Source organism: Prorops nasuta, unplaced genomic scaffold, assembly GCF_024137725.1.
Source record: "Prorops nasuta isolate Cenicafe-Biocafe unplaced genomic scaffold, Cenicafe_Pnas_1.2 PNAS00024, whole genome shotgun sequence".
NCBI classification, from domain to species: domain Eukaryota; kingdom Metazoa; phylum Arthropoda; class Insecta; order Hymenoptera; family Bethylidae; genus Prorops; species Prorops nasuta.
In genome coordinates this window covers 2399581-2424343 of record NW_027116821.1, presented here as the reverse complement: position 1 = coordinate 2424343, position 24763 = coordinate 2399581, and the positions used below count along the sequence as shown (strand labels likewise).

Genomic DNA, 24763 nt, shown 5'->3' with positions numbered 1-24763 from the left:
CTCTCTCCCCATTTTCAATTTTTGGCAGACCAAGACCCGTCATTACGAAATATTAACTGAAAATAAAAATAAGATATATAAGCATAATTTTTTATGAAAATGTTCTTAGACAGTTTTGGAAGAAACATACAGCCCCTTTAGTTCTTGTGATGCAAAGCTTTTAAAATAGCTTAAATCAAGTTTACTCACAAGTATGTACTCGTAATAGCCTACCATAATGTATCATCCATATTGAGTAAACGCACATGCAGCAATAACAAAGTTCCATCTTATAACCAATATTTTTGCGTACCATTGTGTCTTCAATCACTCTCCTTATATTAGAGTTCAGGAAAAGATCTGTAACATATATATTAACAAAGAATCAATCTCTTTTAAATTAAAATAATTATATACTTTTATATGACATACGAAATACTTATCTGATATTTGTTCTCTCAATTTGTCTGTAATTACATTACAGATGATTACTTTCGCAATTTATTCCTGACACTAACCTCTTCTCCTCCTGTCAAAATATTTGTATATTCCATTTAAGCTTTCTTCAATCTTAGTACGTAAAATACCGACAATACCGGCATGCATTACCGACAATTGTGCGGATTAATTTTCTTGACCTGAAGTTAGCGTTTTTCTGCGAAAATATCTTTCTGCGATTTAGTCTACGACCCATTTTTTATAAAATCTATGCACTCCCAAATGAAAAACTGGATATATTTCTCTCTCTCTCTCTCTCTCAAACGATTCTCAATCGATTAGGCTTATCAGAGTTACGAAATATTCGTTTTTATCTAAAAGCTATATGTTCAAAAGTACGGCGGAAGCTTGCAATGCATATACATATACCGCCAAAATGATGCAATTTTATTTTTCATTTTCTATCAAATCCATCTACTCTCAAACGAAAAACTGGATATATTTCTTTCTCTCAAACGATTCTCTATCGATTAGGCTCATTAAAACTTAATTTTGATGAAAAATAAAAAAGTAGGGCTAACTAGGCGGTCAATTTTCATTTTAATTTTTTAAGAAAACTATTAACTCTCAAACGTTAATCTTGAACTCTCAAACTCTCTCGGACTATTCTCAATCGATTAGGCTCTTATCAGAGTTACGAAATATTAATTTTTGTCTAAAAGCTATATGTTCAAAAGTACGGCGAAAGCTTGCAATGCATATACATATACCGCCAAAATGATGCAATTGTATTTTTCTTTTTCTATCAAATCCATCTACTCTCAAACGAAAAACTGGATATATTTCTTTCTCTCAAACGATTTTCTATCGATTAGGCTCATTAAAACTTAATTTTTATGAAAAATAAAAAAGTGGGGGCTAACTTGACGGTCAACTTTCATTTTTATTTTTTAAGAAAACTATTAACTCTCAAATGTTACTGGGTGCTTTCAATAAACCGAACTTAGTAAAATCTTGGCTTAGACCGGACTTTGCAAGTGCTTCGGTAAGATCGGACTTAAAAACGTGTTTAATAACTTATCCGTGACTGTAGCCTGCACCAGTCTACAATCGACTTGATCTGATTGAAGGTTATGAAAAGAAATAGTAATAGCATGTAACAATTTATAGTAAATATGAGTTGATAGCATTGAAATCCAATGAAAAAATTTTATGTTGATTGATTTTAACGAACTTAATTCTTATTATAAATTTAATAGTGTTCTTGGAATAGAAAGGTATGTATTACAATTTTTGCTTCAATTACAATAATAAAATTCCTGGTTTTTTACAATTTCAATTATTAAAACTTAATCCCTTCCTTATTACTTTCCTCTTAGGAAATCCTCTTTTAAAATGTCCAAACGCTCACCCTCTTATACTAATATGGAAAAAAAAATATTTTTAGAAATTTTAAAGAAGTACAAAAGTGTCATTGAAAATAAATCTGTTAATGCTGTTAGTTTAAGCGATAAAAATATATCTTGGAATGCTATCACTGAAGAATATAATAATAATCAGTTAATTGACATAAAGGTATTGATAATATATAGTATTATTTTGTTTCGTCTTTATGAATGTATGGTTTAATTTGTAGGGTCTATATATACGGTCATAGAAATGTATCAAAGTTTTCATACACACTCAATATTTTTGAAAGTAATATATGTGTACAAATTTGTGTACTGACACGATTTTTGTTTACTAATTTTTGTTTTGTCAAACAACTTTGACACATTCCTATTCTATGGTCTTGTATATAAATCCTTATATAGCTTGGTTTTTATTATAGTTAGAGTAATATTTTATGTGCATTAATGCAGAGAGATGTTCAGCAGCTGAAGAAGTTTTGGCAAAATTTGAAACAGCAAACACGGCATACCCTTACTGTTGAGAGGCAATCCAGGTATCTTACTGGAGGAGGACCAGAAATGCCTGAAATGGAAATAGATAGTGATGTATTAGATGTCCTGCCATCTTTGATGTTAACAGCCCCAGTAACTGCATCGTCGAACTTTTCAGATAAAGAATCACAAAGTACGTAGAAAACGTAATGTATAAAATGTAGTTATCAATACAAAAATCTAACTAGATGATTTTAGTAACCCCTGCATTAAATTAACATACAAGTTACTAAAATGTTCCAGGTATAAAAAGCAAAGTTATTGAAGCAGTTAGGAACACCTCAACAAAGCGACTTAATAATGTAAATATAAATGATTGTAATGAAATATATTTATCAGATGACAGCAACGAAGAGGAAGGAATAAACATAAATCCTAAAAGCAGAATAGAATCGGGTAATGTGAATTAAGAATTGTAGTAATAATTTCTTATAACAGTTTAAAAAATATATTTAATAAATTACAATTATTAAAATATAAATTTAATGTTATGCATGCAGGTTTAATTATATATATTTGTTACCAGATCTGGCTAGTTCTAATAGTGGAAGTATAAAGAAGCTAAAGTTAGAAAGAACTTTATCTTTGAAAGAAAAAGAAATGACATTAGCTAATATAAAAATAAATCACGAAATAAAACTTTGTCAAATTATACAAGAGAAAGAGCGTACTATAGCAAGATTAATAATTGAAAAATTGGAGACTGAAAATGCTGAAGCGAAGGAAAGATTTAAATTGGCAAAATTTATTTCGAAGAAAGAAATGTAAGGAAGACATTTTTAATGGCAAAATAAAAACTCAATAATAATAAAACTCTTTTTTACTTTAGGGGTGACAGTTATGAATAAATTTGTTTTAAATGGTTAATGGTGACAAGTTTGTATGCTTGGTAAGATTCGTTATATATAATTATATTCTGTTAAGCATGAGGTAGTAACTAGTATAGTATTTATGTATTTTCATATAAATTTTGATAATTATTGATTTAGTAATTGTCTTAAGAGATAGGGACTTTGTATGAATGACACAATTATCTGTTTTCTTGGTATCAAGATATACATTATCGTTTTTCTTATATAAAGTACACTGAAATATATATATTTTCAAGCAAAAATATAAGACAAACAACCCGTTTATTAATACAATAACTGAATCTACTATGTAGTTAAATTCAAATTATATTCTTTAAAATTACAAAGTTGCAAAATATTGTGATGTTATTGCATAGCTCAACTTGTATTGTGATAATATTAGATTGCAACTATAATGTAAAATAATACACGATCTTCAATTTTTACATCAACATTTCTGCCTTAGTCTTATAAACTCTTGTTCATATTGAAATATTAATTTCCTTTAACTTTTTGTCGAAAAATTAATACAGGAATCAATTGAAACCGATTATTTTAAGCATAAGCATGGTAAATGTCCAGTTAAACTCACCTGTACTGAAGAATTCTCCTAAAAATTATACAATAAATGATACAAAAGTGGGAAATGAAAAATGCTGAAACGAAGGAAATATTGACCATAATAAAAATTCTAGTAAGAAATGAAATTATAACTCAGATTTAAGCTAGAAGAGCTGCAAAGTTAATTAAATAAATTTCTTAACAAATTTTCCCTAAAAATAATACCGTCCCCTGCCATATGTTCATCTTCGTTCTCAATATTGTTGTGGTTCTATCGCTGATTCACGACAAACTCGAAATTCTTTTGTATAATAAAGTTTATTGACGTTTGATTTACAATGTTTCTTCTTTATACAAATTGATAACCAGAGCTATGAGCTAGATAATTATAGTTTTAAGAGACAAAGGATTGCCTGGATAAGTTTAAGAGATAAGAGGACTGAAGGTCCTAGGAGACTCGACTTGTTCCTTCTAGCTTTTGACTCGAACTGATTTTTGGGGCTGCACGTTTGGGGCTCCTACCCTCAAAGTGCAGCGTCAAACATTACCTTATATGGTAACATTTGCGGGTCCCAATGGTCAAATGCGTCATTGTTCTAGAACATTCGACTGCCGTCGAAGTGCATTTTGCCACGTGTCGGGACTTAGCCTTGGCGACTGTGTGAACGAGCTGCGTCTGGCGCTTCGTATTACATTTAGGAATTTGTCGCTTTTAGGAGTATCTCTCCTTTACAATGAGGCTATTGATATTTTAATATAATCATGATAGATTTAGAGTTATTAATTATATCTTTAAATGATAATAATATTAATAATATTAATTATATAATGCTTATTGTAGCAATGAGTTATGTATGTTTATTCTATGTACATAACACCCCTCCCCCCCTGGAAAAAGAGGGTGGGTGGTTAATAATCGGGGTTGTATTGAAGGTTTACTGCTTGCTCAGGTGTGACGATGATCATGTGCGTCGGGGCAGCGTCGTCCGTTGCTGGGGCGGCGGCGTCATCTGTTACGATGGCATTGGATGGCAATGCCTGTATTGACCTGAGTCTTGGCTTAGGTTTTGGTCTTCTGTGAAGATATCGCCAGATTATGTAAATGGTTAATCCTATGATGATTAACGTTGTAGTAGAATATGAGATGGCCATATGTTGATAGGTGTGGTGTTGTCCTAGGTCTTCGTTTTGTACATCCTTTTTCAGCTGTTTTAACTGGATGCTGAGCGTGTTGAGGTCGTTGACCTTGTTCAGGATGTTATGCAGCCTGGGAATTTTGGTTGTGTTGATTGCTGCTACGTAGTTTTCAGGATCTATGGCTCTCAAAGAGAAATTATAGTGCGGGATATAGTGTTTATGTTTGTTGGGCTTGGAGGTTTGTACGGGTTCCAAAACAAAATCAGTAGCTGTTAGGATACAATTTTTATATAAATTAATTACTCCGGAGCCCATTAATTCTATATTATAAGTAGGTTTTTGTTTGCAGATTACTTCTACAATTTCTAATCGCGGTGTGGAGTATATCCACGAGGCTTGGTTTTTCATGGGAATTAGCATCGGTTGCACTAAATGTATAAGTTTATGCTCGCACGTATTTATATCTATGTATTTTAAGTATAATGCAATTTCGCATGGATTAATTGTCTTTATTTTGTTGGATGATTTATCCGTTGGACAGAAATAATTATCTTTTATCGTATAACATTTTTGTAGTTCGTCTTCATTATACTCTGTATAGTGCTCAGCAATGCTGTCTATTGCTATGTATTCCTGTCTTAAATCTATTATGGAGTGTAATGTTGTAGAATTCTGAATAGGGATTGGAATTGGATATATTTGCAAGAGATCGAATTCTTTGGGCGTTATTAGAGGTATGTGAAATACTACAATTAGTTTGTTGGTTTTGGTATAAATTGTGGGTTTCATTAGTTTTGAAATTAAATGTATATTTAGTGTTTCTAATGGAAAAGGGAATTGCGTGCCAGGAGGGATGTGAGGGATCGCATCTTTAAGGTATTCGAGAATTTTTGTATATCGAATAATTTTTGGATTTATTACTCCTTGGCTCGCCTGTATTACGAAATTTAGTAAGTGTTCCGTGTCTATCATTAATTCTTCGGATGTAAGATTAATGTTATATAGAGCTTCTCGCTCGTCCGCTTGGGCTTCTAGATCACGTACTGTTTTCATCAGCATTTTTTCGTTCGCATCTATTTTTTGTATCGTGTTATTATAAGTTTCTATAGTTTGGTCGATAATTTGTATTTGTTTTAAGAGTGCTATTCTGTTGGTCTCTACTGTTTGGTCTATGCTTTGTAGATGTTTATTTATTTCTTCTTCGTCGTTACTGTCCATTATTCCGAATAAAATTTTTCCGATTGATCCTACTCCGTTTGCTAGTCCTCGTTTGTTTCTCTCTTGGTGTAATGTTATTTCATCTATTTCGTCTAGGTTCTTTTCGGCTGTCTCTAGCTTGTAGACGGTATCAATAACGGGGTGTTTACAGATTTTTCTTCCTTCTTGTTTGTAGCAAAGGGTTTGATCATATAGGAATTTGTCTAGTTGCGCGAGTCTTTGGCGATATTCTACTATGTCGGTGATTATTACTAATTTCCATTTTTCTTTATAAAAATTGACCGTGCCGAATTTTTCATAAAATAGTCCCGGTTGACCTTTGATGGGAATGTTTTGGACTTGCTGGGAGCGTCCGTGGATCGTTATGACCATAAGGGTCAGCATGCACCTATAATAAAGGGTAAGTGTGGTTAATTGTGGAGTTTTAATGTGAAAAAATTTTAACAAGTTTTATTTTTTACTGGGAGTTATTTTAGTCGGTCGCGAAGGTGCGTCTGGTTCGTAGACATTGGGTCAGCGTTTTTGCGTGAATTTGCGCGAAGTGGGGAATGGACTATATATTAGTGGTTTCCGTACGGGGAATTTCATTTCGATTCTCAAAATTCCGGAAACCGACAGTGACATGGCTGTACAAGTTTATAAGCGGAAGGATATGTATGACCGAGGGGAGATTGACGGCCAGGGGCGTCGCCTTTTCTTAAGGCTGGATAATGGTGAGTGTCTCTCTCTTTTTTTTTTGTTTTAGTTTTTGTTTCTACTTAATTTTAATTTCGTTGTTTCTATCCCTTTTCTTTTGTTTATTTAGTCATAATCTTCAACGTGGGTGCGGTGCAGTTCCGGAGGATGTGCCGGAAATCGGACCGCATCCAGATGCATCATGAGTGGGATTATGACTGCCTGGAGGATAGCTTCTGGGTCGTCTTCGACCTGTTTGGGATAAGGTGGCTCCAGTACACCGGGGTGGAGCCCTACCGTGGTTGGGGGTATCCCAAACAGCAGGTTGAAGGGTGGACGGGTCCGCCGTTGGAGGAGAAGGACGTCCTCCGTTACCACGGTTTAATTTAGTTAAAAAAAAAATTTTGTATTCAAAATAAAACAAATGTTTATATATTTAAAAAAAAAATTGTTGTAACAATTGTGAGTGGAGGCGTGGTGATTCTTTTTGGTTTTGAATAAATTCCAATTTATTTAAAATGTGTTCGTTTAATTTTTATTTCTAGTACCTTTTCTCGCTAGTTAGGTTAAAAGATAGGTAAAGTGAAAAGGAAGGAGAGTAGAAAAATTAATAATAGTAATAATATGAAAGGGGAAAAATTATAAAAATACCGTAGAAATGAGAATTATATACATATAAATATATATATATATTTTTTTTTTTGCTTGAAGGAATTAAGTTTAGATTTGTAATTATAATAAAAAGTATTTTAGGGTTGATTATTCATAAAAATTATTATTATGGTTAGATAATTCTAGTGGTAGTAGCATATAGAATTGATTTTAATTTTAATAGTAATTATAAGAGTAAATTGTAGTAGGAAATTGATTAGGGTGATGAGAAAAGGAGGTGAGAGAGGATGGTATGTGTGGGTGGTTGAGTCGGTACTACACGTGATACGGCTTTAGCCTATTGACGTGGGTTACGATTTTCTTTTTACCCACTGCTAACTCATAATTTAACTCGCTTAGTTTTGCGGTTATGGTATAAGGACCGTCGTATAGGGGTTCCAATTTCTTCGGTCTTCCAGCGCGAATCATTTCTCGCTTTAACAATACTTGGTCTCCTACTTCGTAATTTGATTCTTGTGTATTGTGATCGTAATAGATCTTCGATTTTTCCTTTTCCCATATTAATTGGTCTTTCATTATGTTACCCGTTGAGCGAATTCTTTCGCGGAGCTCGTTATAGTAATCTTCAAATGTATACGTAGGTTGCGGCGGATATTTGAGCGTGGTCGGTAATTCAACCTCGCGTCCGAATAGCAGTGAAAAAGGCGTTCGGCCTGTAGCTGTGTGTGGCGTAGTGTTATAGGTGAACATGGCGTAGGGTAACCATTCGTCCCAGTTATCTAAATCTTCGTTGACAAAGTTTTTTAAGTACGACGCCAATGTTCGGTGCGACCTTTCTAGCGCACCATTCGACTGTGGGTGGTATGCCGTGGTCTGTATTTTGTCAATTTTTAATAGCTTACAGACGTCCTTAAATAGGTTACTTAGAAAGTTAGTACCCTGGTCAGTTAAAACCTTTTGAGGTAACCCGTAAGAAAAAATGATCCTTTCAACGAATAGTCGTGCCACAGTAGAGGCTGACTGGTCTTGAATTGGTAAGGCTATGCTGTATCTTGTAAAAAGGTCTTGGAAGGTTAAGGCATACTTGTTTCCTTGTTTGGTCGCAGGGTATGGTCCTATTATATCTAGGGCGACCTTTTCGAAGGGTTCTACTGGCGTGTCTGTTATCTGCATTGGTGCACGTTTCACGTTGCCTGTTTTATTGCGCTGGCACTTGTCACATTTTTTTATGTATTCTTCGATGTCCTTTTTCATATTTGGCCATACGTGTTTAATTTTAATTCTTTGCAGGGTTCTATTTACACCTTCATGTCCTCCGAATGGAGTATCGTGATACTCGTAAAGGATTTGATTTATCATTGTGGGAGTATAGGTCGATGATTTCTCATCAGCTGTTTCTTCCTCGGCGTCGGAGTTAGCTGAGGTTGCATCTTCGTTTGAGTCGGTTGGCCTTGGGGCGGCTTGCCGTGCTCTGGAGCGCGTGGTCACGTATATACGACTTAGCGCATCTGCGTTTGTATTCTGAGTACCTGGTTTGTATCTAATTTCGTAATCGTACTCGGCTAACTTTAAGCTCCAACGCATCAATCTGGAGCCTGGGTTTTCTACATTGAAAAGCCAAGTAAGTGGTTGATGATCGGTGATGATGGTAAATCTAGTACCATATAAGTAAGGTCGAAAATTTTGTACAGCCCAAACTATAGCTGCTAATTCTTTTTCCGTGGTGCTGTAGTTTACTTCGGCCTTGTTAAGCGTTCTGTTGGCGTAAGCAACGGGGAGGTCTTTGCCTACCTCGCCTTGCGATAACACGGCTCCTATTGCTTTATTGGAGGCGTCCGTGGTCAGAATGAAAGGAAGATGAAAGTCTGGATACTGTAAAAGTGGTGCAGTAGTCAATCTTTCCTTTAGATTTTCAAATGATGATTGTTCTAGGGAGGTCCAGTTGAACTTCACTCCTTTCTTTAATAGGTTCGTCATGGGTTTCGACAGGTCAGCAAAATGGTCAATGAACCTTCGGTAATAGCCTGTTAGGCCTAAAAAGGATTGTACGTCCTTTACGCTCTTGGGTGCTGGAAAATTTTTTACAGTTTCTATTTTAGTTGGGTCTGGAGAGATGCCTTTGTCCGTAATTATATGACCCAGGTAACAAGTTTCCTTGCAAAGGAAACGGCATTTTTCCGGTTGCAGCTTTAGAGTATTTTCACGCAGTCGAATGAACACTTGTTTCAGTCTTTTGTTGTGCTCTATTAGAGTAGGGGCGTGAATTACTATGTCGTCAAGGTAAACGAAACATTGGATCCCTTGGAGTCCGGATAATACGGTGTTCATTAAACGTTGAAACGTAGCTGGCGCGTTTTTCAATCCAAAGGGCATGCGGTTGTACTCGTAGTGCCCTAGGGGTGTGGAGAAGGCTGTTTTTTCCTTGTCTTCTTCGGCCATGCCTATCTGGTGAAATCCAGAGGCTAGGTCAAGGGTGGTGAAATATTTCGAGTGGCCTAGTTGGTCCAATATTTCGGTGATGTTTGGCAATGGATAGGCATCACCTATAGTAGCTTCGTTTAGCTTGCGAAAATCTACGACGATGCGCATTTTTATATTTCCTTGTGCATCGGGTTTCTTGGGTACCACGAGCAGTGGCGCGTTCCACTGGCTTCGGCTCGGCCGTACTATTCCGTCAGCTTCTAGCTGAGAAATTTGTTTATCAATTTCTTGTTTATGCTTTTCAGGTAACCTATAGGGTTTTTTAAAGATAGGTTTGGTATTTTCTACCAAAGTAATGGTATGTTTTACCGCTTCAGTGGTGAGGAGTTTGTCACCTTCTAAGTGAAATATATCATTGTATTCCTCACAGAGTTCTGTTAGAGTGCGCAATTCTTCCTGATTTAAATGATTTAGTTCTAATTGAGACTTTAACCGGGCGAGTCGATCGCTGGCGCAGTTATTGACAGCGTATACGGTTATGGGTACAGAAGGGTCGTCGCCCTGAGTCGGTGGACTCGGAATATCTTCTAACACAACTGTAGGCAAGGGTATCTCTAGTTCTTTCTCCGTGATGTTCAAAATGCTGACGCAGCAGGTAGAGTTGGTTGGCCTAGTGGCACAGTTACCTATATACACTCCAGGTAGTATTTGATGTCCGTTTACAATGCCGTCTTGTTTACTATCTGTTAACGCGGCTACTAGTGTTTGGGATCTCGGTTTTAGTGATACCGTGCGTGATACTACTTGTTTCATTGGCAAGGTGTGTCCCAGCATCGTCAAGGACACGTCCTTTTCATAATGGAAACTGTTTCTTTTCCAGAAATCCATACCGATTAGTCCGTCGGCTATTAGCGAAAAGGTGTCTGGTACTATTTGAAATTTATGGGTTATAGTGTATTTTCCGACTTTTACGTGTAGGTAAACTGATCCAAGCGTCTTTACAGGTGTTCCACTTATTCCTGTTAGCGTAATCGGGGTTTTGTCAGCTATCGTTTCCTTGCGCAGGACTTTTATTTTAATTATGGAGACATCGGCTCCAGTATCGAAGAGTAAGGTTGCTGGTCGTATGAATTCAGCGGCTTGTACTTCGATCAGATTTTTTATGGGAGTACATAATACCATATTAGCGGTTAGATTTCCTACAGGTGTTGGTCGATTCAAGTTTTCATTAACTGGCTGCTCTGAATTATTGGCATTCTGTTGAGCTTCTCTTTCTCGCTTTGCTTTTAGGGTGCGGCACTCTTGGACAGTGTGTCCTGGTTTTTTACAATAATTGCAAGAGGTGGATACTTTGTTAACAGAAGATGAGTGACTCTGAGTCCGTTTTGCGTTGCTAAGTCTCGCGTAGCATTTTTCGGCTACATGTCCTTTCCTATCGCAGCGTTTGCAATGGAGGTGCGAATTATTCCGTTGTCCGGAGGATCGTTGTTGTCCTTGGTGATCGCGTCTGCCATGGGTCGAGCCCTGTTGAGTTCTGTACTCTTCGTCGGAGCGAGTCAAGGATTCGCGATCGATTGCGATAGCAATTGATTCTCTGAAAGTTGCGCTCTCGCATGATGCTACCATAACTTGGAGTTTAAAATTCAATCCTTTTATGAATTGATGCTTCGCTTGTTGCGTTAACAATTCTTCTATGGCTTCGTTTTTAGCCGAATCATTTGCTGGCGTGATGCATCTTTCTTTCAAACCTGATAATATGTCTTCTAGTCGGGAAGCATAGGATCGCACCGATTCATCTTTTCCTTGTCGGCATCGATTTAAACTATTTTGGAGGGTCGCGGTAGACCGTCGGGGTTTGAACGCTTCTTCTAATTCTCGTATTAGTTGTTCGATGTTTTCGATTACTTTGTGCTTAGTTTCAGTATAAGCTTTGCCTCTTAGTATTGTGAATCTAACCTGCCGTAGAAATTCGTCTCTATCTAACGGGTGTAGATTTTGATTTGCCATAACTATAGAATTCACAAACAGTTCTAGCTCGTCTGGGTCTCCTTTGTATTTTGGGATTCTTCCGAGAGTTACATGTAGGGAAGCATATCCGTGGTGAGGTTCTTCTTCTTCCTCATCGTCTAGATCTGGCACGTATCGAGGTCTTTCGCAGGGAGTCACATACGATGTTCTTTGTGCCGGTCTTGCCGTGGAGGTCCTCGCGGGGAACCTATTAAAATTTTGGCGTAGCCTGGAGAGTTCGTCTCTCAGTCTCGCGTTTTCTTCTTCAATTGCGCTAATTTCGCGGGGCCTTATGCTGTTGTGTAATCTTCTAATTTCAGCATCTATGGCGCTAGGAGGTATGCTCTCGTCAAGAGGAATCGTGTTTGTTGGTGCGTCTTCTATTCTGACAGGCGGACGTTCCGCGGTGTAACTATGATCTAATTCTGGGGCGTCGTTATTCGCGTTGCCACGGTGAGCCATAGTTAGTCTATTCCGTCTTCGCGTATTTACGTTTCGAAATGGGGTTCCTTCGTCGGTTTCCCTAAGAGTACGCAAAGTTCTATTCCCTAATTGAGAGATGCAACTGTCTATCTCTCGGGAGATTGAAACACGATTTGGTCGAGGTACACTATGTGTCGCGGGAGTTAAGCTGGGTTCAGATTGAGTTCGGTCTAAATTATCGGGATTACGGTACATGGAAAAAATTTAGTACTACGAACGCTATGGGCTCGCGGTTACAATGTTCACAAATAAAATTGCTACTGATATGATTGGTACCGTACTCACCAAAAGCTCATTTTCACTGGTTGGCTGGCTGCAAGTTCTGCTGGTTTCCAGTCGTTGATTTCTTGTAGTCGTGAGGTAGTATGCGGGGTGAACCTCGAAGTTGTGGGTTTGTCGCTCCGTTGCTGAGAAAGGCGAAGTTGGCGGATGTCTCGTTGAGTATCGATGATCATCCACGTCGATTCGTCCTTGTAGAGGTTGGTCGATCGGAGAAATAAATTTTCCTGATTTTCCTTGGGATGAAGATTTATGTAGGTTTGATCTTCACCAGTCAACGGATCCCACCGCTGCCACCAGTTTGTTGTGGTTCTATCGCTGATTCACGACAAACTCGAAATTCTTTTGTATAATAAAGTTTATTGACGTTTGATTTACAATGTTTCTTCTTTATACAAATTGATAACCAGAGCTATGAGCTAGATAATTATAGTTTTAAGAGACAAAGGATTGCCTGGATAAGTTTAAGAGATAAGAGGACTGAAGGTCCTAGGAGACTCGACTTGTTCCTTCTAGCTTTTGACTCGAACTGATTTTTGGGGCTGCACGTTTGGGGCTCCTACCCTCAAAGTGCAGCGTCAAACATTACCTTATATGGTAACATTTGCGGGTCCCAATGGTCAAATGCGTCATTGTTCTAGAACATTCGACTGCCGTCGAAGTGCATTTTGCCACGTGTCGGGACTTAGCCTTGGCGACTGTGTGAACGAGCTGCGTCTGGCGCTTCGTATTACATTTAGGAATTTGTCGCTTTTAGGAGTATCTCTCCTTTACAATGAGGCTATTGATATTTTAATATAATCATGATAGATTTAGAGTTATTAATTATATCTTTAAATGATAATAATATTAATAATATTAATTATATAATGCTTATTGTAGCAATGAGTTATGTATGTTTATTCTATGTACATAACAATATCGATTTGCTCAGAATTGTCACTGATTGCGTTCTCATCATTAATTATTTCTTCAGGTAAAATGTCATTATAAATTAATGATAAATTATGCAAAATTGCGCAAGCTGTTACCACTGACGTGCACGTAGATATTTTTAAATTAAGACCTTGTGACAAACATGGAAATCTTTTTTTCCATATACCGAAAGTTCTTTCTACTATGATTCTGGATCGTGAGTGTATCATATTATATCTATAAATTTATTTATTTATCAGTTTCTTAAAATATGATTTAATTCATCATTATTTTTATCTACATCTTTCTTACCTCTCCTGTTCTTCTGTTTCAGGATTTCTATATGGAGTCAGAAGGAAAGGTAGTGCAGGATATCTTTTATCTCCTATTAATATACCAGGTATTTCGTTTTGCTCGAAACGATGAAATACTCTAGAATTCTTGAAAATTCTAGAGTCATGATTACTTCCTGGCCATTCAGGAACAATATCCAAAATCTCTGTTTTTGGACCTACAATTGCCTTATATTTGTTTTAAATTAGAAATACAAATATTATGTTAACATAAGTAAAAATTAGTTTGACATATTCTTTTGAAATACCTGCACATTTAGAGAATAATAGCCTTTCCGATTTCTATAATTTTCCGCGTATTCTCGATATTGCGTACCACTTAAACGTATGTGAGTGCAATCGATTGCACCTGTTATGGAAGGTAAACCTATAGCGCCTTGTCCAAATCCTAATTCTTTAAACAAACGCCAATTATTTTCTACATTTGTCCTACTTGTAGGAAATTTTACATAATCTTTAAGGTACATTGATAGCAAATTTGTTACACGGAATACTACATTACTTATAGTAGAATGCTGTAGTTTTACTAAATCTGCGCTTACTCTCTAAAAGATTTGAATATATATATATTAAATGAGCTTGTATAATCGTTATTAATTGAGCTTTTAAATATCATTTCATTACCTGAAAATTATTAGTTGCATAGTACCTTAAAGTGATAAGTAATTGCATTACAGGGTCTATAGGTAAACCTCTTCTATCAGGTTTTTTTAAATATTCTTCAACTAAAGGTAACAAACCATACTTTATGCTTTCTTTAGCGAATCTGTACCTTATTTTAAAATTATTTTCGTCATAAAATTCAAAAGGATTGAATCTGTCACGTAAATAACGTTTGTTAAAGTGTATTCTAACAGTATTTCGCTCTTCATCCGACGTTGAATCGGATGAAGATTGAATACTTATGTCAAATTGTCCCAAAATATTTATTTCTTCCATTTTTGGCCTAAATATATGATTGTATATAACGTTGGTTTCGTTTAAATAATTAATTGTTTATTACACATATTTACAACTTAAAAAATAACAGAAATTTCCTTATTCGAAATTTGGATTAACTGATAATAAAATTCTTATAATTTCATACCACACATTATTTTCCCTAATATTATTTATTTCATTGAGCTGAATATAATTTTTTATATTAAATACTGGAAATATAATTGGTCAAATTTAACCAATTACACTGATCAGCATGTATAGCGTCCCTTGATGCATTTAGGAACCGCGTTATAAGCCCGCTCATCATCAATAACACAAGATGAAAAATGCGAGTTAGCATACATTTTGGATTAAAAAAACTTTGAATAATAAAATTTTAAGTTTTTTTAGACAAAAATGTATGCTGAAACGCGCTCTTCCGTCTTGAGTTACAGATGGTGAGGAGTTTTATAAGGCGGTTCCTAAATGCATTGAAAGACGCCATACATACCGATCAGTGTATATACATTCACATACTGCTGAAGTAACGGATTATCTGAAATCACGGAATTCTAAAACTTAAGTCCAAATTAGCTAATATATTGCTGAGATCAGTCTAAGACCAGTTGAAGCTAAGATTATGTTAAGTTCAGTTTATTGAAAGCACCCACTCTTGGACTCTCAAACTCTCTCAAACGATTCTCAAACGATATGAATTATTAGAAATTAAAAATTCAATAGTCGGGGGGCCAACTTCACGGAGGTAGGAACGACTATGAGTGCTTTCCAAATAACGCATGAAGCGCATAGAATGTACAGTTTATGTTACATTTAATATAGAATTTAAGTGCTTACTGCGCGCATATGCGTGACTCGGAACGCACCCTATGAATAAAAATTCGTTAAGGTTCTAGGGAAGTTGGTAATATTGGTGTATTTAGGGTGAGATTCACCAAGTCCGGCTTGAAGGCTAGCCGGGCTAATATGGTATACTTTCGGGCTAAAGTAGTATAGTTACCGTTACATGAGCTGTATGAGTTTAGCCTGGCTAGCCCCAAGCCGGACTTGATGAATCTCACCCTTAATACACTTTGGCCCAAATCCTGTCCCTTGCAAGGGGAAGCAGAAATCAGAGGGGCGAGGGGATATCTAGGGAGTTTCTCCGTAGCTGTCAAATGGCGCGGTTAACCTTCGTTTTTGTATCGTAGACAAAAGTAATTTTTTCGGAAAACGATTGCGGAAAAGAAGGAAGGATTTTAATACATAACAGAGAAGAAAAAATATATCAGATGAGTATAAGTTAATAACAAAAAACGAAAATTATTGTGAATTTATAAGGAAATATATACTTTGTGGTTATTTTATTTCTGTTACAGGCTAAATCCTATTCTTCATGAGTTTAACCCATTAACGTCCAAAATGTCATAATTTCTTGCACGTTTTCAAAGTGATTTTTTCCTATGTAATTGGCGTTGAAAAAATTCTTGAACCACATATTCTGATGTAAAATTGCATGCTCTTTCAGAATCCGTTGCCAGAATCATGATAAAACTCACAGGAAAAGAGATATGCTCGATTGAAACATAAAAAACACTTAAATTTTCGAAAAAAAAAAATTTTTAGGATTTTTTTTCGAAGTGTTACGGTGAAGATATCACCTTGCGACCGTGATCAAAGGTGATCATGGGAGTTGAAGTTTAACAGGGAATTTGTTTGTTGACCTTGAACCATCGCTTCTTTACAAAATGGCGGAAAAAACGAATTTTTTTTTTCAATCTTCATCAACTTTTTTCTCGAAATCTATGGTCTTTAGAAAAAAATTCATAAAAACAAAAATGTCTTAGAATCGCTCGAGGAACATTCTCAAATTTTTTCAGAATTTTTTGAGACAATTTTTGATTTTCCGGGAAACTTGCGAAATGGAATTTTCAAAAATTGTCTCAAAAAATTCTGAAAAAATTTGAGAATGTTCCTCGAGCGATTCTAAGGCATTTTTGTTTTTATGAATTTTTTTCTAAAGACCATAGATTTCGAGAAAAAAGTTGATGAAGATTGAAAAAAAAAATTCGTTTTTTCCGCCATTTTGTAAAGAAGCGATGGTTCAAGGTCAACAAAAAATTCCCTGTTAAACTTCAACTCCCATGATCACCTTTGATCACGGTCGCAAGGTGATATCTTCACCGTAACACTTCGAAAAAAAATCCTAAAAATTTTTTTTTCGAAAATTTAGGTGTTTTTTATGTTTTAATCGAGTATATCTCTTTTCCTGTGAGTTTTATCATGATTCTGGCAACGGATTCTGAAAGAGCATGCAATTTTACATCAGAATATATGGTTCAAGATTTTTTTCAACGCCAATTACATTGGAAAAAATCACATTGAAAACGTGCAAGAAATTTTGACATTTTGGACGTTAATGGGTTAAGTATTAAGGATATATATTAAGTTAATTCTTGTCAAAATTAACTTAATATATAAATGTATGAAACAAATAGATTCATGAATTTAAATAAGAAATACATAATAAAAAATATTATTATAATTTTTTAAATAAAATGCAGATCTTATTGTATTTATTATCATGTATAGTTAATTGGTAAAATTACTGCTAATTATAATGTCTCTTTTTCCTAGGTGTAAAGGTTCTATGGAAGGTCCTACCAGGAGTAAAGTGCATACGTCATACTGATTTCAACCAGAGGAATTAAGCAACGCTAAGGAATGGAACACAGATTCAGATCACGCAGCATGCTCTCCACATCTATAATAAGCCAACCTGTTTTCTTAGATAAGTAATATTACTGATAATCATATATAAAATGTATTCAAACATGATCCTTTGTGGTTTCTCTTATGTTTCGCAGGTCAAATGTTCTAATAAGGCTGATGAGTTGCATCCAATTGGTGAATAAAAATGAGGCCAGGCTATGTGTCAATTCTGCTGCTTCAAATTTGGAATCTCCATGCAGAAGCCAAATGGAAATATTAAAAAAAGATTTGTTATTCAGGTATTATTTAAAAATGATCTAAATGCATCAATATGGCTATTACTGGTAGTCATTTTTCAAACTTGTTTATATCTAAACTTATTTTCTTTGCTGATTTAGGTCCAGTAAATATTAATAGATTTGGCTGTCAGTATTTGGTCTCAATAACTGTCTTGCATTATAATAAATGGAGACTAATAAAGCTGATGAACTGCATCCAAGTGGTGAATAAAAATGAGGCCAGGCTATGTGGAAATGCTGCTGCTTCGAATCTGGAATCTCCATGCAGAAGCCAAATGGAAATATTAAAAAAAGATTTGTTATTCAGGTATTATTTCACAATGATCTAAATGCATCAATATGGCTAATTTCATTTACAAATTTAAGTAAACTTATCCTCTTTATCTTACACTTTTCAATTTGAAATAAGTGATTGATATTCCCTGAATGGATAGTCTCTTTTAATTAATATTATTTGTAAAAACAATTTATTAATATACACTAATAAACTACGATTATTTATAATAAATAAAATTGAAATAATCTTTATACAATGCATTTTATTTTATTAAAATTATATATAGTTAATACCTTATAAAATAGTAATAATTTCATTTATCAATTAATAATATTTCAATAAACTAATACATTTTACCATAATCTACAAAGCTTTACTTCCCGAACACAATAAATACATTCATTTACTATGATTATAATTATTTTGAGCATGGATGCAAATACATATGCAAAGTAGAATTACCCATAGGAAAGTAAAAATATAGATTTATCTGTGGGATTCATGACAAATGACGACGTTTAAACATAAGAAGGACAAAAAGTAATAAGAAGCTAATTAAAATCGTCAGAAAAAGGTATATTGCTCTTGAACCTATTGCAATAAATCTTTTATAATTCACAGTATAATATATGAACGTAATCTAAATAAAGAAAAGAAAAATATTTTGAAAAATTAATTCATTATCCTGTACCCTACTTTTTATATATAAGATTTTCTTTCATCTCCATTTATAATCTAGGACAGTTATTCAAAGCAAATACTGATAGCCAAATCTATTAATATTTACTAGACCTAAAACAGCAAAGAAAATAAGTTTAGATATGAACAAGTTTGAAAAATGACTACCAGTAATAGCCATATTGATGCATTTAGATCATTGTTAAATAATACCTGAATAACAAATCTTTTCTTAATCTTTCCAATTTCGTTTTTGCATGGAGATTCCAGATTCGAAGCAGCAGCATTTACACATAGCCTGGCCTCATTTTTATTCACCACTTGGATGCAGTTCATCAGCCTTATTAGAACATTTGACCTGCGAAACATAAGGGAAACCACAAAGGATCATGTTTGAATACATTTTATATATGGTTATCAGTAATATTACTTATCTAAGAAAACAGGTTGGCTTATTATAGATGTGGAGAGCATGCTGCGTGATCTGAATCTGTGTTCCATTCCTTAGCGTTGCTTAATTCCTCTGGTTGAAATCAGTATGACGTATGCACTTTACTCCTGGTAGGACCTTCCATAGAACCTTTACACCTAGGAAAAAGAGACATTATAATTAGCAGTAATTTTACCAATTAACTATACATGATAATAAATACACTAGGATCTGCATTTTATTTAAAAATTTATAATAATATTTTTTATTATGTATTTCTTATTTAAATTCATGAATCTATTTGTTTCATACATTTATATATTAAGTTAATTTTGACAAGAATTAACTTAATATATTTCCTTAATACGTAATGTAAGTTTTTAAAAGTATAAAAGATTTATTATACCTGTTTTTTTCGATAATCCAGAAAAGTCATTAAAAATTTTATAACTTCACTATAACTGGTTAACATTTTCCAACAAATTAAAACTCTTTAACAATTTATACTAACACTCGTTTGATTAAAAATCCGCGCTGCCAAACTGACATTTCTGCACTTTTCACACTCTCACAAGACTCACAGATAGGTCCAGTGGTATAGACTCACCAAAAAATCACCCAGTGGCGTAGAATTATTTTAGACAAAGACGCAGATAGAAATCTATGAGTTAGAGAGAGAAGAGCAATGGCGACGTCCGAGATAGGAAAATAAGAAACGAAGGCCTGGAGAAACCACGTTGAACGCGGTATAAGGCTCTCTCTTTCTCTTTAAGGCATTTAAACAAGGATAGCCTATCATACACATCCTATACTCTTTCCAGTCGCTCAGTCCAGGCGGAGAAAAATCCATGAGGAAGTATGGTTCCTAAACGCATCAAAAAAATCTTGCAGGCCATTAGTGGCGGTCATTGGACATGAATCAATTTTGCGAGAAGCATTTTTGCTACAAGATAGTATAGGGAAGCAGAAACTATACCTGTACATGATTCAGTTTTGAACAGTGTATGTAGTAGTATGTACATACATACAAGTCAAACGTCACCTTATACTTGTTACCGACTACCGTTCATTTTTCTTTGCTCCAAAAGATATAACCACCAAAATGCTCATTTTTCAGATTATTAATTTACTCATATCTAATGTATAACCCTCATGTATCATGCCCTTTCGAAAACGGTCAAGTGACTCAAGTGTAGTCAAGTGTTCAAACTTCAAATTGCTTCAAATATACGACCTTGTATTTGAAATTCCCTTTCTTCTCAACGATTACACTTCGTACACTTGCTCCAGCAGTCCAGACTAGGTGTAGATAGTGTAAGAAAATCTACACTAAAGTGTAATTGTACATAGGGTGCGTTTAACCGACACCTAGCGCAACTAAGCGGCTAAATCAAGCTAGCATCGCTAAGCAAACGGTTTGTTCAACCGACATTTAGCGCAACCATAAAGGCTGAGTCTAGTTAGCATAGTTGAGCAGCTGGTACGTCCAACCGACATTCAGCGAAATTAAATCGTCTAACTGAAGTTAGCTTTGCTGAGTAGCTGATACGTCCAGCCGATATTCAGCGCAACTAAAGAGGCTGCGAGTCTACATACGTTATCCCTATGACAATGTTTTATAGTACTATTTAAAATTTAAATCGTGGTTTAAAATGTGCGAAGCTGAAGAAATACAGGATTACGAATTAAACGGTCATCAAACGTTAACGTATAAAGTTTAACTTTTATTGGGAATTTTAACAATGGAGATTGTAGAAAGAATAATACTAAATGAGTTAGTAAGTGATGATTCATCAGATGAATCTGACGATGAACTTATGATTTCAGTTGCCATTAATGGTAAGGCCTTATAATTCTTAATAGCTCTATGCTTATACAGGGTGTCCGGTAATAGGGTGCCAAGCCGGATACCCCAGTTAGAGCGGCCGATTCTGAGGAGAAAACTCTTATGAAATTTTTTCGCGAAACCCTTAATTTAGAAGTTATTAAGGGTAGAAATTATTAATATTTTATTCGTCGAGCAGGAGGAGCGAAAAATCCGGGAATCGGATTGGCAGACAATTGACGCACCAATACACTTTAATTAGTATATCATATTACCATATGATCCAATTGAAGATCTGGCAGTAAGACATAGAGTGTGTGGGGAAGGGGGGAGGGAGGTTGTGAGACTGAGCGTGGAAAAACAATTGAACCGAAGCGCTCAGTTTCGAGTGTCGGCCAACAATAGGCTTGAAAAAACCGAAATATGAATTACGTTTAATTGATCAAAGAATATTAAAACTCTTACAACTTCAATTAAACGTAATCAAAAGGTTGATTAGTGAATAGAAAAAATTGTGGTGATGACAACGAGCCTAAACATGACGTAGATACGACAGCTTTTGATTAAGTTAACTCGTAGTTACCTATAATTATTAAAACTAATAAATGTCGCATTTACACTGCGATTAGACTCAATTTCATCGTAAAAAATGCATCGATTTTTTGAAAAATATCTTTATTACAGTTGTATTTGGGCTATCTTTTCCCCACCACCTTGCGGTAAATAGCTTGGCGCGTTTTTTTTACAGTGGTTTCCCCAGGAGGCCTAATCCACTTTCCTAATTTAATGTAGGAGCTGCTCAAAGTGGCGACCGTTTTGCTCCGAGCATAGTTCGCTCCTTCGAACTATGTTCCGCGTTGCACGGTGCACCATATCTGGCGTAATAGAACGGAAGGCCGCAACAATAGCATCGCGGACTTGCTCTTCCGTCCCATTACGCCAGTCCTCTACAAAGGCCTTGACGTGGCCCCATAAAAAAAAATCCAGTGGATTTAGGTCCGGGGATCTCGCAGGCCATGTAATAGGGCCACCACGGCCCATCCACCTCTCCGGGAACATGTCGTTCAGGGTGCTTCGCACGTTCAATCGGTAGTGGGGAGGCGCACCGTCGTGCTGGAAGATGAGATTATTCCGCACGTGGAGCGGCACATCTTCCAGCAGGACACCGAGTTGTTCCCTCAGAAAATCGGCGTACACTTCCCCGTTAAGCCTCGGTGGTAGAAAATACGGACCGATCTGTAAATTTAGAAAGAAAAAAAAACGATTAGTATAATCAGCCGAATGAAAAGGATCTTTTAATTACTTACGATATTATTTCCAATGAGGCCTGCCCAGACGTTGACCGTGTACCGATACTGGAACGCACATTCACGAGCGGCATGGGGATTTTCCTCTCTCCAAACTATGTAGTTTCGAGAGTTGAAAATCCCATTCGGCGTGAATGTGGATGCGTCAGTCCACAGTATCCTGTCGGGGAAATCTGGATCCCTTCGGCATTGCACAAGAAATCCTAATTAGAAAACATTTTTATTAATTAGCTATCTATATTAAATCGTATTTAATTGAAACCGAAAATAATAGTCGAAGTTACCTTGGCAGAAGTGCACCCGACTTTCAAAATCGCGCGGCAGTAGCTGCTGGACGCGGTAAAAATGGTACGGCCGCAAGCCGTTCCTATGCAGAATTTCTCCAACTGCAAATTTGGATAAACCAAATTTGCGTGCGGCACCACGCAAGCTGTCTTGCTCACTTAAAAAGTGTTGGATGATTTCATCCTCCAATTGTACACTGATATTACGCGATCTGGCATGATCACGGTTAACCCGTAGGCTCCGTCTTTCGCGCGAACATCGCACAATATTTAAAATCGCGCGTCGTTTCGGGTGGTATTGGCGATTAGGAAAGCGGCTCGCATACAAACGCTCCGCGGCACTTGCGTTTTCATTCGCCATACCATACGTTATCAGTATATCCGTCAATTCTACACTGGTTAAATTTTCCATGACTATTTCAAAAAATAAAAAATGCAGGAGGTCTCTACAATTCGGAGGACTCGCTACGAATGCTGCGTTGATTTGAAAACATACAAAATGTAAACAACTATTTCCTTTTTTGCTAAAAACAAAATGCAAAAAATAAGTATTTTAAACGTTCAACTGTTGTAATCGTCAAGCGCAACATTTGTTTACATTTTGTATGTTTTCAAATCAACGCAGCATTCGTAGCGAGTCCTCCGAATTGTAGAGACCTCCTGCATTTTTTATTTTTTGAAATAGTCATGGAAAATTTAACCAGTGTAGAATTGACGGATATACTGATAACGTATGGTATGGCGAATGAAAACGCAAGTGCCGCGGAGCGTTTGTATGCGAGCCGCTTTCCTAATCGCCAATACCACCCGAAACGACGCGCGATTTTAAATATTGTGCGATGTTCGCGCGAAAGACGGAGCCTACGGGTTAACCGTGATCATGCCAGATCGCGTAATATCAGTGTACAATTGGAGGATGAAATCATCCAACACTTTTTAAGTGAGCAAGACAGCTTGCGTGGTGCCGCACGCAAATTTGGTTTATCCAAATTTGCAGTTGGAGAAATCCTGCATAGGAACGGCTTGCGGCCGTACCATTTTTACCGCGTCCAGCAGCTACTGCCGCGCGATTTTGAAAGTCGGGTGCACTTCTGCCAAGGTAACTTCGACTATTATTTTCGGTTTCAATTAAATACGATTTAATATAGATAGCTAATTAATAAAAATGTTTTCTAATTAGGATTTCTTGTGCAATGCCGAAGGGATCCAGATTTCCCCGACAGGATACTGTGGACTGACGCATCCACATTCACGCCGAATGGGATTTTCAACTCTCGAAACTACATAGTTTGGAGAGAGGAAAATCCCCATGCCGCTCGTGAATGTGCGTTCCAGTATCGGTACACGGTCAACGTCTGGGCAGGCCTCATTGGAAATAATATCGTAAGTAATTAAAAGATCCTTTTCATTCGGCTGATTATACTAATCGTTTTTTTTTCTTTCTAAATTTACAGATCGGTCCGTATTTTCTACCACCGAGGCTTAACGGGGAAGTGTACGCCGATTTTCTGAGGGAACAACTCGGTGTCCTGCTGGAAGATGTGCCGCTCCACGTGCGGAATAATCTCATCTTCCAGCACGACGGTGCGCCTCCCCACTACCGATTGAACGTGCGAAGCACCCTGAACGACATGTTCCCGGAGAGGTGGATGGGCCGTGGTGGCCCTATTACATGGCCTGCGAGATCCCCGGACCTAAATCCACTGGATTTTTTTTTATGGGGCCACGTCAAGGCCTTTGTAGAGGACTGGCGTTATGGGACGGAAGAGCAAGTCCGCGATGCTATTGTTGCGGCCTTCCGTTCTATTACGCCAGATATGGTGCACCGTGCAACGCGGAACATAGTTCGAAGGAGCGAACTATGCTCGGAGCAAAACGGTCGCCACTTTGAGCAGCTCCTACATTAAATTAGGAAAGTGGATTAGGCCTCCTGGGGAAACCACTGTAAAAAAAACGCGCCAAGCTATTTACCGCAAGGTGGTGGGGAAAAGATAGCCCAAATACAACTGTAATAAAGATATTTTTCAAAAAATCGATGCATTTTTTACGATGAAATTGAGTCTAATCGCAGTGTAAATGCGACATTTATTAGTTTTAATAATTATAGGTAACTACGAGTTAACTTAATCAAAAGCTGTCGTATCTACGTCATGTTTAGGCT

At 36.3% G+C, this 24763-nt stretch overlaps 2 protein-coding genes across 2 annotated transcripts; one reads left to right on the top strand and one right to left on the bottom strand.

Annotated features, from left to right (window-relative positions):
- Positions 1 to 1842: 1842 nt before the first annotated feature.
- Positions 1843 to 3208, top strand: LOC136781846 (myb/SANT-like DNA-binding domain-containing protein 3). The gene is made up of 5 exons (XM_066740852.1): positions 1843 to 1992; positions 2280 to 2493; positions 2604 to 2756; positions 2887 to 3124; positions 3190 to 3208. The coding sequence occupies exons 1-5, from the start codon at positions 1843 to 1845 to the stop codon at positions 3206 to 3208; spliced, it is 774 nt and encodes a 257-aa protein (XP_066596949.1).
- Positions 3209 to 13503: 10295 nt separating this feature from the next.
- On the bottom strand, positions 13504 to 14811 carry LOC136781845 (putative nuclease HARBI1). The gene is made up of 4 exons (XM_066740851.1): positions 14497 to 14811; positions 14121 to 14417; positions 13832 to 14040; positions 13504 to 13756 (listed from the first exon to the last, which is right to left on the bottom strand). The coding sequence occupies exons 1-4, from the start codon at positions 14809 to 14811 to the stop codon at positions 13504 to 13506; spliced, it is 1074 nt and encodes a 357-aa protein (XP_066596948.1).
- Between the last annotated feature and the right edge of the window lie 9952 nt (positions 14812 to 24763).